This window comes from Parambassis ranga, chromosome 12, assembly GCF_900634625.1.
Source record: "Parambassis ranga chromosome 12, fParRan2.1, whole genome shotgun sequence".
Lineage (NCBI taxonomy): Eukaryota > Metazoa > Chordata > Actinopteri > Ambassidae > Parambassis > Parambassis ranga.
In genome coordinates this window covers 906,245-919,626 of record NC_041032.1, presented here as the reverse complement: position 1 = coordinate 919,626, position 13,382 = coordinate 906,245, and the positions used below count along the sequence as shown (strand labels likewise).

Here is a 13,382-nt window from a genome sequence, read left to right as displayed (position 1 = left end):
GGGATTGTTTAATTCAATACAGATTGGAATGTAACAGAATTGAAAATGAAAAAGAAAGAGGAGGAGGGGGCAGAAAGAAGTGAAGAAGAATCAAGTTTGTGGCACAAAACACAGTTCAGATATGTGCGCGACCAAAAAATAGAGAGCTATATCAAATGGAACATCGGCCAGGCTGTTTTTATACCAAGCAGATTCAAACGTTCTCAGACTAGATCAGCCAAAAAGATCACACAGTAAAGCAAACAGCCCCCATACACACACACACACACACAGTTGACCTGCAGTGTACACTGGAATATCTACAGTACAGCTATTGAGGCAATGCAGACACTGAAGCAAACAGAGCCTATATCTGCACCATTCACTGCACAACACAGCTCAGACCAGACAACACAGCAAATTATCTAACTGACTGAAAAGTCTGGATTGTGAGAACAAACTGCAACCTCATTATTTTCTGAATTATTTGCTGGAAGAAGGATGCAACACAAAGTATAACTAATTTTCTTTCAGAATAAATGATGCCCTCATCAGACTGTTTGGCTCTGCTGTCCAGAGCTGGCTCACAAACAGCACACTAACCAGCCAGTTTGCTTGAGATAGCAAGCCAGATAGGAGACGCATTTACAGTACACCGCCATGATTTGGTTTCAACGTTTGTTGATTTTGAGACTCTCTGTGCTTGTGTATATGCACATGTCTTACGTGTGTGTGCGTGTGAGTGATCCAGCAGACAGATTAAAATGGGATCAAAGCGGTATCAGAGGGTGGGAGGTTTTCATACTTACAAACTGTTAAAAGGGAGCAAATGCTTTATATGACTGCACTGGTTTGAAACATTATTTTACCCCAGGACTGTCACCATTACCAAAAACAGTGCAGTACTTTAACACGTAGTATTTTATATGTTTACAATTTTACTTCAGTAAGATGGGGCATAATGTTTGATCTTTTGACAATCTAAAAATAAGTACACAAACAACATAGGGTCTTTTGCTGCCACTTTGTTGAGATGTGAGCGCTCCTCAGCAGATGACATCATATTTTCATGATAAACTATGGCTTACTGCCATCTGAATACAACTTCTGATGTGCTTAATGCCATGCATTAGGGCTAAGGATCATTTATTGCATCTATCAACTCTCGATTGAAGGTCATTTCTTGCCAAACATTCTTTAAAGCAATGAGCACTGTTTTTGAAATGCACTGTTGTCAACATTGCCTGCCTGACTCACTGCAACCAACCCTGGCACAAGCTATAAAACTGTCCTCAAAAGATTAAAAAAAAAATCAACAGCCTGCAGTCAATGCTATGTTAAACCAACTCTGATAAACGTTCGGCTCAAAACTGAGACATGATTCAGATGTCCCATAGCTACAGTTCTCAAAAGCACTAGTTGATATAGCTTTTGAGCACTGGCTGACATCGTTAGGTCCAAGAGCATCTAAGAACTTTACAGCACCTACCATCTTTTTTGGTGGTGAAAAATACCATGTACTATGCTTTGTAGCAAAAAACAGTATTAGCACAGCCAATGTGAAGTGAGTCTAGTCCTATACTCAACAGAAATGTGTATCATGACACCTATTCAACAAGTTGCAGTAAATGATAAACTAATCTTGATTTCAATGTCATCAGAAGAAAATATATAGTGTGGCAATTCCATCCGCAGTGAGGACATCACCTAAGAAGCATTACTACGGTAGTCTTAGCTTCAGCTCTGTTTCTGCCACCTGCCTGCCAAATCAGATATGATCACCATGCTCGATAACACCCATTTATCCTCCTTTAAGGCTGCTAACGCTCCATGAAGACAACAAACAGAGCACAGGCAGGAAGTGAGAGAAAGCAAGGGTAGCAGACAACAGGCAAGAGACAGAGGTAAAGAGAGATGAATGAGGAGAGGAGCGAGCAAGACCTGGGAGAGAGAGACACTAAACTGAGAGGAGAAAAGAGAAACAATAACAAGGGATGTGTGTTAAACATTGGAGCAGGTTCTTACATATTTACCACAGGCACTCCAGCAGAATCACATAATCACAACACACATTCATCACCAACTGTCACATAATTTAAACTGACAAGTCTATGAATTATGTATGATCAGATGAGTAAAAATAGTCACCTTTGTGCAGCATAAAGACAACGTGGTCCCTCTTCCAACTGGACTGAATCACATACTTGACATTTTTAAAACACAGACCTCCCACTGACTCATTTATTAAGCTGCAAAGCTTGTCCAAAAGAACACAAAGAGTGAAAGAAGTTTGTACCAAGCATCTCAGCTCCTCTTTTAGCATCCTCCTTTTAGTGTCTGCACTTATTCAGCAGGATGTACCAGGTCTTGGATGTACCATTTTTTGCAAATGAAAAAGCTCCAGAAAATTGCCTGAGCTGGTTATCACAGTGCACAGGAGGAAATTATCACAAATATGTCAAAGTGTTCTAGTCTTATAATAAATGTAACTGTGGGCTGGAGTGTTGTCCTGATGGAAGAGAGCTCCTCCTTTTGGAAATAATGACTCATCTAAAAGTTATATTAGAAATAGCTGCTGTTTATTTTCTCAATTAGATTTTACTTCATAAGAGAAATGGTTTTGTCTACAAAGGATACAAACATTACAACAATTTCCATCTCATGCCAACAGCAGCACAAACAGATAAATAATATGGTCTGAATATTCAAGACTGACTTCCCCCTACTGTACAATGTTGACAAAAGGTAAAATGTATTCAATAATGCAAATCAGCTAAACACACAAACACAGAACTGCTTCAGATGACTAAGCACATAATCCACATCTGGAAATGTCCCTTTCAGGCACTTGCCACCATTGGGTACCTGACTGTCAAACAACTTGAATGTAATATGTTTCTCCATTATAAATATCAAAGCTTGCACATTTACTTTACTGATTCTTCCCAATTTAAAGTATCTCTTTAAAGTCTGAAAGCAGAATGATCCCAGCAACACATGGTCTAAGATTGCTGTAGCCTTTCTGGTTCAAAGCCAGCATTCCAGATGTCCAAACCTGGCAAAATGGTACCTGAAGGCAGAGCTTAAGGGATTACCGATTGCTCTTTGCAAAACAACATGTCTTTAGCATTGTGGAAACCCAAGCCACTGGGGGGTAGGGTTAGAGTTTAGGGACTACCTGTTTTGTAATGGAACCACTCCATAACAAAACTTAGACTGCACAAGAGCAAACATAAGAGCTCTCACTTTTCCTTTAGGCCTCAGATCTCTTCCCTGTTTCTGAAAATAATCCCCACTGAGAAGCACAACGAGGCTGCATTAATGAACCTCTTCAAACACAAGCTGGTGGATCTATGTGCTCAGCTGAAGGCCCGCTTGAATTATATGTCAGACAACAGGTTTACAAAGAGAACATTATTAAGAAGGCAGTGACGGTAAATACGAACACCTGCAGGGTTGTTGCAGACAAGACAATATGCTGATACGATTTTTGTGTCCCCACCTTGTAAATCCGTACACTGTATTCTCGATGCTAGCTTGGCAAATAACCATCCATGATTTGGAGGTAAATTTTATACTAAAGCAATCAATAGAGTGTTTTTTCAGCACATACTAACACTCTGCCAAGTTCTAATAACCTCTCTGTTAGTTTCAAAGTCAACATGGCACTGGACAGAATAGTTACAGTTTATACAGCTATCCTAATAGATGTTGCTTTCACTGGAAGAACTGTAGCAAGATGTGAAAAGTGCCCGGCAAATTTCACACATGCAAGGTCATTAAGTTTTGAGATATGCTGGTCACGATCAAACCTTACACAACTTCACAGGAGTTAATTTTGGATTTATCTTCCTTTGTGACAACCAGATGAAAAACACTGTTTCCTGAAGGCTGTAGAGGTCCTGAAGATCATACAGCACATTTGCATGGGAAGGAAACACATTCTTTAACATTTATCTTCCCTGAAACCTTTCCTCATCCTAACACACAAATGTCAAAGAGGGGCTAGCAAAAGCAATACGAGCCAACGCTCTGAACACAAAATAAACCGGACATAGATAGTTAGGATCACTGACCACTGTCTATTTCTAGAGGCCTGTGTTTAAATAATGATTCACATGAACACATATTTCAAACTTCTTCCACACATTTATGGCAAATTGCCTTAATTATACCCCAAGTGTCTAATGTATGCAAAGGATCCAATTATAAGTATCATCTCTTCTTCTTTTATATCTACTGGCTTCCCTCTTGTAAACCAATAATATCTTCGCAAGTGTCATGAGAAACTGATGTCTGTAAGTCTGCAATACAATATTGTTTATACAATGTTACGAGTGCTGGAGATAATGCAAACAGTAGATATATATATATATATATATTATATATGTATACAATATATAATATATAAACTACACACTATTAAGAAAGATTAAACAAATAGATGATTCAATAAAGTAAAGAGACTTTTGAACTAAAGCTCTTTAGGAAAAGATCCATTAAGGTTTGAAACTTCACACGCCTGCAGCTTCTTCCCTTACAGCTGCTGTTACTGCACACAAAGGTGTGAAACAAGCTGACAAAGAAAGACACGCAATGATACAGTCTCCATACAGGCTAACCAGCACAAACCCTTTTTAAGCTGGATTTCCATCGAACAAGTAAAAGTATGCTCATCAATCTGAAACACATGTAGCAAAATTCTGATTTTTGACATCACATCCCATTTATCAAAGAGTAAAGGGTTACTTTTCTGAGCCACAATTATGTATCATTCAACCACACCACAGGGAGACACGTATATAAGAGAAGAGGACGCAGAATAGGCCTCACTTTTTCTTACATGAAAAAAATGTTCCTAGCTGCCAAATATTACACTTTCACTCTCACTATCAACACACCATCATACTGGTCAGCTGACTTCAACAGGAGCTACCACTCGAAGCAACGGGCCACTGCCTATTTTAGTGGTTTGACCTTGCGGCTTGACATTGAGGGTACTGTGCCATAAGATAAGTAAATATAGCCCATCTTGTTATAGATGAAAATACCTTGCTACTTTGCGAAGTCACTCTTCAAATGCACAATTGAGCAGGCCCTTAAAGGATAAAAGTGCATGAACAGCAAAGAGGAATAAAAATACCCCAATCTAGGCCCCACATAGCTGGTTTAAAGCTGTCTCTCTCTCTTCCATACACATACACACCACCAAGAACAGTATGGCCTCAGACCTGGCAAGCAGCACTCAAGTTCTTGGAGCAACTTTCTCTCTAATTTAAAGTTGATTGCTGTGGGCCCTCTGTGTGTGACTAGTGAAATATGAGTGTGGAGAAGAGTATGGAGGCTTGGACTGCGTTTAGCTCCCTGCGCGTGTGATTATGTGAGTACGTGCACACAAAGGCATTGTATGGTCTGAGCTTACGCTTCATGTATATGTACATGCATGAGTTTCTGTCAAGGTCTGTGTGTGTGTGTGTGTGTGTGTGTGGTTTTTGGCCAGCTTTAGTGCAGAGACTGGCTGCCAGTGAGAGCCGTCTGCAGGGAATCAGGCAACGCAAAAGGCAAGCTGAATAACAGTAACTTTCTCCATCTACAATGAGGTGGCTGAAGGTGAGGTTACCAGTACTGGGCTGTAAAGAAAATGAAGTTAATCTGCACTTTAAGGGATGTCTTTGAGGGAAACTTTTGACAGATTCTTTTAAGATGAAAGATCTTAAGATTAAGATTTAAGATGAAAGGAGTTGTGATACTGACCGCTGATCGGAGCTGGAAACAATACAGATCTCTGACTAGTTATGTGACCCAGGAGTGAGTGTGAATGTACTCTTTCCCATTGCAGGAAAAAGAAAAGTCTTTTTTATTGTTTTTAAAGAAGATCACAGTGAAAGCAGCTCAACAACTCAATTTAGAATAAACTCATTTTGATGGTAGCGTGACAGAACAGATCAGGGAAGAAATATGACCTTTACCACCATTGCTGAATAAAGTGTATCTAATGGAACATCACTTATTGTGATGTCCAAAGACTTAAATCAAAATATGTATAGTGATAGGCCATGCTTAAATTAAGATGTTTCTCCCCTCTCAGATATCCTAGCACGTTGGGCTTCCCTTTCTTCTTTTGGATATGCCTTGGATATGTCCAAAGAACACATTTGTTCCCACTCATCTTATTTGGTCACAATATTTGTAAAGCAAAAATATGCCCAAGTTTTCCTTTTATAGAGACTTTAATCCGTGGGTTGGCTAACTTTCCCAAGGTAAACAGCAAGGTGCCTGGTGTCTCTTGGTTTCTTGCTCTGTGTACATTTATTTTCACAGCGGTGAAGTGGTTGAAAGAGTACAAGAGCAAGACGTATTTAAACTGAGAGATGTCATCTTGATCGGATTACCCATGCTGAAGGTGACACAAATACTGCTGTGTAGAAGTTTGACTCCTCTTTCCACAGAGCCCATGATAGTTGCACTGACTAGGACAAAACAACCATTAGGTAACCTCTCTTTATAGTGTTTGAAAGGGTTAGAAGAACATAAATAAAACAGCAATCAAGAAGAAAATCACTAAAAACATCTGTCTTTCTGTTAAGTTGTTGGAACTTGTGATAACAAATCAAATGTTGCCAGCAACACACAAAGGATTTCTACAGATACGAGAGATCTACAATGTAGTGTACTGATAGGCTCGAACTATAGAGGTGTGATGAACTTTGACCCAGATTTTTCTTCTAAAGGACTGAGAACAGTCAACAAACTAGTTAGTGCTGAAGAGCTCATGTAGTTCCTCTGATCCCTTCCACCACCTACCTTCCCTCTCCTACTCTTCAGATGCCCCCAGGCTTCATCTTTCTACTTGGTCTGTTTGCATTCCTGTTGAGCTCTATTTAAAGGCTTGATCACTCCACTGGCTAGAGGAATGCACATCTGCAGCAAGACCCCGTCCCACTGTCTCTCATCTTTCTCAGTCCGCCTCTCAGTATTTGGTTCTCACTGAGTCAAGCATATGCTGGAGTTCAGAAACCTGGACAAGAACTCATCCTGGTTTTGAGAGACCTAAGGAACTTCAGGTTGCACACCTGGTAGCACAGCTGGTGGGGTCATCGACCAGCACACGTACAGGTCGATGATCTCAGGTACTGTTATTGAAAGAAATGTAAAAATTGAGCCTAAATCTTATTAAAAAAATATTTACAAACTGTATATATTTTCCACAACAATACAAAAAGACATGTTAATTATAAATATAAATAAATAAATAAAAATAAATACTGTTTTTTAAAACTAGTTAAAGGTCTTAATGTAAAATAAGCAACAACACAACCTCTGTTCAATTTATGTGAAAATGATCAGGCATAAAGCACAGAATAGCAACGCCTTTAACTGACAGAATACTGTACAGCAATAATTATAAGTCCTTTATTTTCAATTCGAATGTACAACACGTGTTTATGCTAACATATACAGGCTAAACAGGGACCAACGCGCAAGCTAGCAGCATGACACATCCCCGCTGTGGACAACACTGGAGTAGATGTCCCTGCTCCCTCCTGCCCGTGTAGTGAGGCGGATAAACTTTTCACTCCCACCACCCGCCGCTTCCGAGCCGCTCATTCCCACTGCCTCGGTTAAAAACTTCGCTCTTACCTTGGAAAATCTCCCTGGGTCAGACGGGCATTATTATACTGTCGTCTTCCATGGTTGAAATATCGAGGACTTGAGCTTCGGCTCCCCGAAGAGACGGACTGGCAGCGGGATAGGAGAGCAACAAAGTCGGACAAGAGGGGGAGGAGGGGAGGAACGAGGCCAGACAGTGTCGGCTGACGCCTGGTTGGGGGAGCCGGCTGTCAATCATCGTCCTGCGTGGGCGGGTCCTAACTGTGAAGGGATTATGGAGGCTGAGCTGTACACTGATCCCAGGTCTGCAATCTATGGAAAAACAGACACAGGCGTTATGTTTTTGTCACTTTTTTAATTACATTTTTATTAAGCAAGCAAAAATATGATATAATTTTTTTGTTATGATTAAAGCTGACAAATTGTATTGTATTGTATGTAGAAATCAAATGATCAATCCATTTAAGTTTTTTATTGTTAAATAAAAAAATATTCTAAAACTTCACATGGAAGTAAAACAAACTGCCCTGTTCCTGTCTCACAAGATAAATCTTTATTTATGTGGCTTACCTGTTATGTGATGAGTAAACGTAAACACATTAAACCCATTAATGGTTCCAGAGCTCTGTGCTTCAGCGGGCAATAAACTGGACGACGGTAACATCTCATTATCTGCTGCAGTGACCTTCTGTCTTCCCTCATGAATGTAATGGAGGTGGAAAAACACATCTATCATTTGTTGTCAAACCCCTGTTTAAATTTACCTCGGGACAAAACACTTCACTGATGCAACAGAAAGTGAGCCCTCACAAAGTGGTGTTACACTGGTTTTCATTACACTGTTTAATATTATGTGTTTTTAGACATACGTCATTGGGGAGCCTTACATAGAAAGATTCTACGTCATGACAACGATCCACACAATACATTTATATCATCCATAATACATATAGTAGAAGCTGAATGTCAGAGCAGCTGCACATTTACTAAAGTATTGTAAGCTCATTAGAGTACCAGACATGGGCTCTCTGGGTCTATTTACTTTGTAAAGCAAATTTGCCTAAATCTCCTTAAAAGTTGAAGCAGCCAATCAGCTCTTTTCTCAAGCGTTTATGAGTGCCAGACTGAAAGAACAATTTGAATGGAAACTGTGGCAGTTAGAGTCTGTTCCACTCATCCAGCACACAACACTGACATCAATTATCCCTCTGAAAAATGGGGGATTTCCCATTTCAAACAGCCAGCCAACTTATTAACCCCTACACCCCTATTAGTTGGAGCTGAGCGCTACAGAGTAACATCTTATAATTAACAGGAGGGCGGTAATCATCCTGATGACTGACCCAGTCCGTCCCACTGCATGCTGTCATGTCAGCTTGTGTGTGCAATCATTTGTTATGCAAATGTTTTTATGCAGTGTAACTGTTTGCCTAAGAATACGTCTGCAGTGAAAGTTCTCCTTGTGTAACATTTGCTGTATGCTGTAGGCTGTATTTATTCAAGAGTGGTGTTAATTCAAATCTTTTGTAATTTGGAGGCAGCAGTTAGGGGCATTGTTGGACTGGACCAACACCTGCCTCTTATTTTAGGGTTAATTAACCATCAGTATAGTTCTGTCAGCCTCTAATTTGGACTGATTCTGTATATGTCCATCTGCCTTACAACTGCCGTGTATGAGCCAACAGACCTGTCAATCTGGGCCCATCTGCCTATCTGTTGCTGTAGAGGATTCTTCCTTTCCCAGAGCTGATAGGTTTGTTGTAGATCATTTAGCTATCTTTGTTAATGTGTGGTTATCTTACCATCTAACATATCTTCTATTCTACTTATCTGCCCATTATCTTATTACATGTCTGTATTTCTGTGCAATTGGACTCCAGGCTTTAAAGCAGCATATTGTATAAGAAAGTAAACCACCTTCATTATTATTATTATTGACAACAATTATTATAGTATTTCGATGAGAGCTTCAAATTTAAATGTGAAATTGATTTTTAATAACATATTAGATGTTAGTTGCCTTTTAACCTTGATATTGCACTTATATCCACTAAACCATAAATTCCATGGCTGGGACAAACTGTATTATAAAAGAACTCCACAGCTCTAACACAGAGCACTTGCTTTCATCAGCACACCGCTGTCATCTTAAATTTAGAATTCCGGCTCACAGTGTGTACTGTAAATAGTTGCGAGAACACCAATTAGCCTTGACAACCACCTGTTGCTTTAGGGAATATGGTGTTGCTTCCCCCTACTGGACATTTAGACACATTACAAAGGTTTGTCAACAGAAAAGGTGATGCACGTACACACTTACATAAATGTACCCTGCACATGTAAACCACATATTTCTAATGAGAGTACAGTATACACCTGCTCATTCATTCATCCATTTATCCTTCCATTTCTCAAGGCCACATTTCCATAATATTACTGCATTGTCTTAAAACCACACACATGTGCCATTGAAGTCTAGATCCTGATCCCTCTCATTAATTCTCATCCATTGATGGCTTGATCTCATTTGCTCATTTTTTAACTCAAACCAACTTACTCCATCTTACCCATCAACATAAATTCAGGCCCAAGATATAAGATATATAAATATGCATCTTATTACATACTTGTTTTATGTTTTACGTATGTACTAAATCACTAAGGCAAACTCCTAGAAAAGGGGAACCTCTTCACTTGCATGGCAACAAACACAATTTTGATAAACAAAAATTAAAGAATGTGTTTATGAAGATCCACTTGAAGATCCACCTTTAGCAGCAATAACTTCAAGTAATGCTTTAGCTGTATGACTCATATGACTAGTCTTCTTCTATTTGTTCTGTCAACAACATTAACTGTTCATATGCTCTTTCCAGATTGATGTGCAGCAACAGTTGCTTCTCTAACACCATTGTTTAAGCCTTTCTTTCTTGGCCCACATGCTCTAAAGCAGAAAATGTGAGACCCTATTTTTTTTCCTTGTTGAATTAAAAGTGGGGTTATCAACATTTAAACACAACTTACACACTTACACACACACAACTTACTTACACAAACACAACGTTTAATTCAAGAATACTTTTAGCTTTTATTTTGGTGTGTCAATCCATAACAGCATAGCACTGTCTTCACTGCCACCTGTTGCAATATAACATGACAATATGAGAGGAAATCCATGTCATCAATGAGGATTCATAAATACAGCAGAAAAGATGCCACACCTTTAACAAATTCATGAATACTTCTAGCTGTGTTGTGTGTTATTTTACATTTCTACCTGCTGGTGGTGCTAGAGTAAAAGTCAAAGGATCTCTGAGCTGCTGCTATTATGGTCTAACCAGCTATCTGTGTTTGCGTCAGAACGTCCGTTGTATTGCTGACAGTTGTCGATCAAGATGCAAAAACCCTTTCACTGAGCCTTAAAAAGGCATCTTCACATCATAAGGAAATCCATCTATCCATGTTCACACAGTCATTCACGCTCACACACACCTTCAGCAAGTTTAGAGTCTTGAATATGCTTGTCGTTGGAATGTGGGAGGAAGTATAGGCACAGCAGGTTACTCAGCCAGTGTTCATGGGTCTAGTGGACCCATTGCTTTTTGGGGGTTTATAATTCAACACAAACAAACAATTTTACATTAAAATACTTAACAGATGTTTACTTCATCCCAATTCCAAGCAATATAAACTGCATGTATGCTTAATATTTGCCCTTGACCTTTGTTAGCAATGAGTTCTTATTTTTTGTTTGATGTAAATGTAAAAAAAAAAAGAAAGAAAAAAATGAGCTAATTTACATCAGTTTACACGATATATGTTCATCACAGAAAATGAGCCAAGGCCAATGAGTCTCAGTTTGTGGCTGTATCATTCTTCTTTTGATGAAAAATAGAAACGGGTCCCACAGACCTGAACACCATATAAGGGTTAATTCCACTCAGTGCAGTGGCTGACGTTTGTGCATCTATTCAGCTCCATCCGAATGGCTTATCACATGATAACAAAAGCCCAGTGCATGATGCTGATGTACCTGGAACTGATGCCAACAGCAGTCAGATCTGTACAAAAGCTGCTTGTTCATTCACATGCAGTGATATGATTACAGACACACGCGCAAGTGGATCCAATATTTATAGTAGATACAGTAGTTATCTTAAGTTAAAGCACAGACAGTCTTTTGCTCCCACTGATAAATACGTTGATATCATCACATAATGTGATGTGTCATTGCCAGACAGTGAGTGGGGGGCGTGGCCTTCACCAGTTTGTTCAACATGCCAGAGTTTAAATGCTGAACAGCAGCTACTCACTAGTGCCCCACTCATCTCTGCTATATTTAGACTTGGATACATCAGCTTTTTTTTCTTGGACTCCAACATTTCCATCGTGAAGATGTCTCTTCCATTGTCAGTGCTGTTGTGTCTGTCGCTGGGCCAGCTGTGCATGGGAGAGACGCCTATGAAGGAAACCATCACCACCAGTAAGTAGTGTTAAGGATGTTAGGGAGAATGAGAAACATGAAAGAAAGACACATTTCCTTAATGTGCTCAGATACTCATAAGTTTTGTTAAATTTGGCTGAATGGAGTTTGGTTTAGGAGTGTTGGGAATAATAAAAAAATCCATCACGGCAATTCAGTACCAATATTGTATGAAGGAAAATGGCCTGGAAGTTTAAGTATTGTGGAACATGAACACCTTTGAAAAGAAGGCACCGATAATTACCATGGCAAAGGACACCCTTATTGTTTTCCCACTTCTATTATTTGTACAGCCCTCTTTAAGGGGCTAGGGGACTTGTACTGATGTTGACTTGTAGTCATTGGTCATACATATGTATTAGCAATGTAATTAATCTCACTACCACAGGGAACAGGCAAGCAAATGTAAGTTAGGCACAATTAGGGCTACAGCTTGGGGGTAGCAAAGAGGTTCACATGGTCTGGCTGTGGAAGTCTTACTCCACTTTGCTTTGGTCTTTTTTTCTCACTAACCAATGAGGTATTGAATGTACTCAGCATTTACACATGTTTCTGTGTTTCATTTCTTTTTCAGGAAAGGTGCCTCTTCTGGGAGGCTGGTTTGAGAGGAATCCTGAATCAAAGGAGGTTCAGGAGGCAGCTCAATACGCCGTGCAGATGTTCAACACACACTCCAAGAGCAAGAAGATGTTCAAACTGGTCTCAGTGACCAGTGCTCAGTCTCAGGTTAGAGTCATCACCATCGGTTCCACTGCTTATGATAATCCTATCACAGTGTCACAGCTAACTGTTCTGTCCTCTGTTTGGTCCTCGGTTTGCTTTAGGCGACCAACATGATCAACTTTAAGATTGACACAGTCCTGGGAAAAACTACGTGTCTTAGGTCCAAAAACCATGACCTGAACAGCTGCAGTCTGGAGAAAGGGGTAAATCTGTCCTCTGTATGTTTGTGTCTCTTAGCCCAAATTGTCAGAAGTTAGAGTAAGAAAGGAAAAGACACACATCTCTAGTTGAAACTTCTTCTTTGTCTTTATTTTTAATTCTCAATTTTCCTTCCAACAGCAACTGAAGTGCCGCTTTCACGTGACATTCAACCCTCGCAACAACAAGCATGAGCTGCAGAGCCAGAAGTGCATGATTTAAACTTTTAACAAGGTTTTTATAGCTTTACAGCTTATTCCCACATTTTTTACTCAATACAACAGATCTTTTTAAAAAACGAATGTTTTTCTCCTGATTTAATATGGATTATGTAATGGATGTGTGGCTAGTAGAAAATGAACAAATCAAATAAAATTTTAAAAAACGT

The 13,382-nt window shown here is 39.5% G+C and overlaps 2 protein-coding genes across 2 annotated transcripts in view; one reads left to right on the top strand and one right to left on the bottom strand.

The window, feature by feature from the left end:
- il11ra (interleukin 11 receptor subunit alpha) overlaps window positions 1-7,752 on the bottom strand; it is a 36,478-nt gene extending 28,726 nt beyond the window's left edge. Inside the window, exon 1 of the mRNA XM_028418188.1 lies at window positions 7,621-7,752. The gene's annotated coding sequence lies outside the window, so the exon portion shown is untranslated. The remainder of the gene's footprint in view (window positions 1-7,620) is intronic.
- Window positions 7,753-11,924: 4,172 nt separating this feature from the next.
- Window positions 11,925-13,298, top strand: LOC114444002 (L-cystatin-like). The gene is made up of 4 exons (XM_028418396.1): window positions 11,925-12,073; window positions 12,648-12,799; window positions 12,898-12,999; window positions 13,136-13,298. Exons 1-4 carry the CDS (start codon window positions 11,986-11,988, stop codon window positions 13,214-13,216), a joined length of 423 nt encoding a protein of 140 aa, XP_028274197.1. The 5' UTR covers window positions 11,925-11,985; the 3' UTR covers window positions 13,217-13,298.
- The last annotated feature ends 84 nt before the right edge of the window (window positions 13,299-13,382 follow it).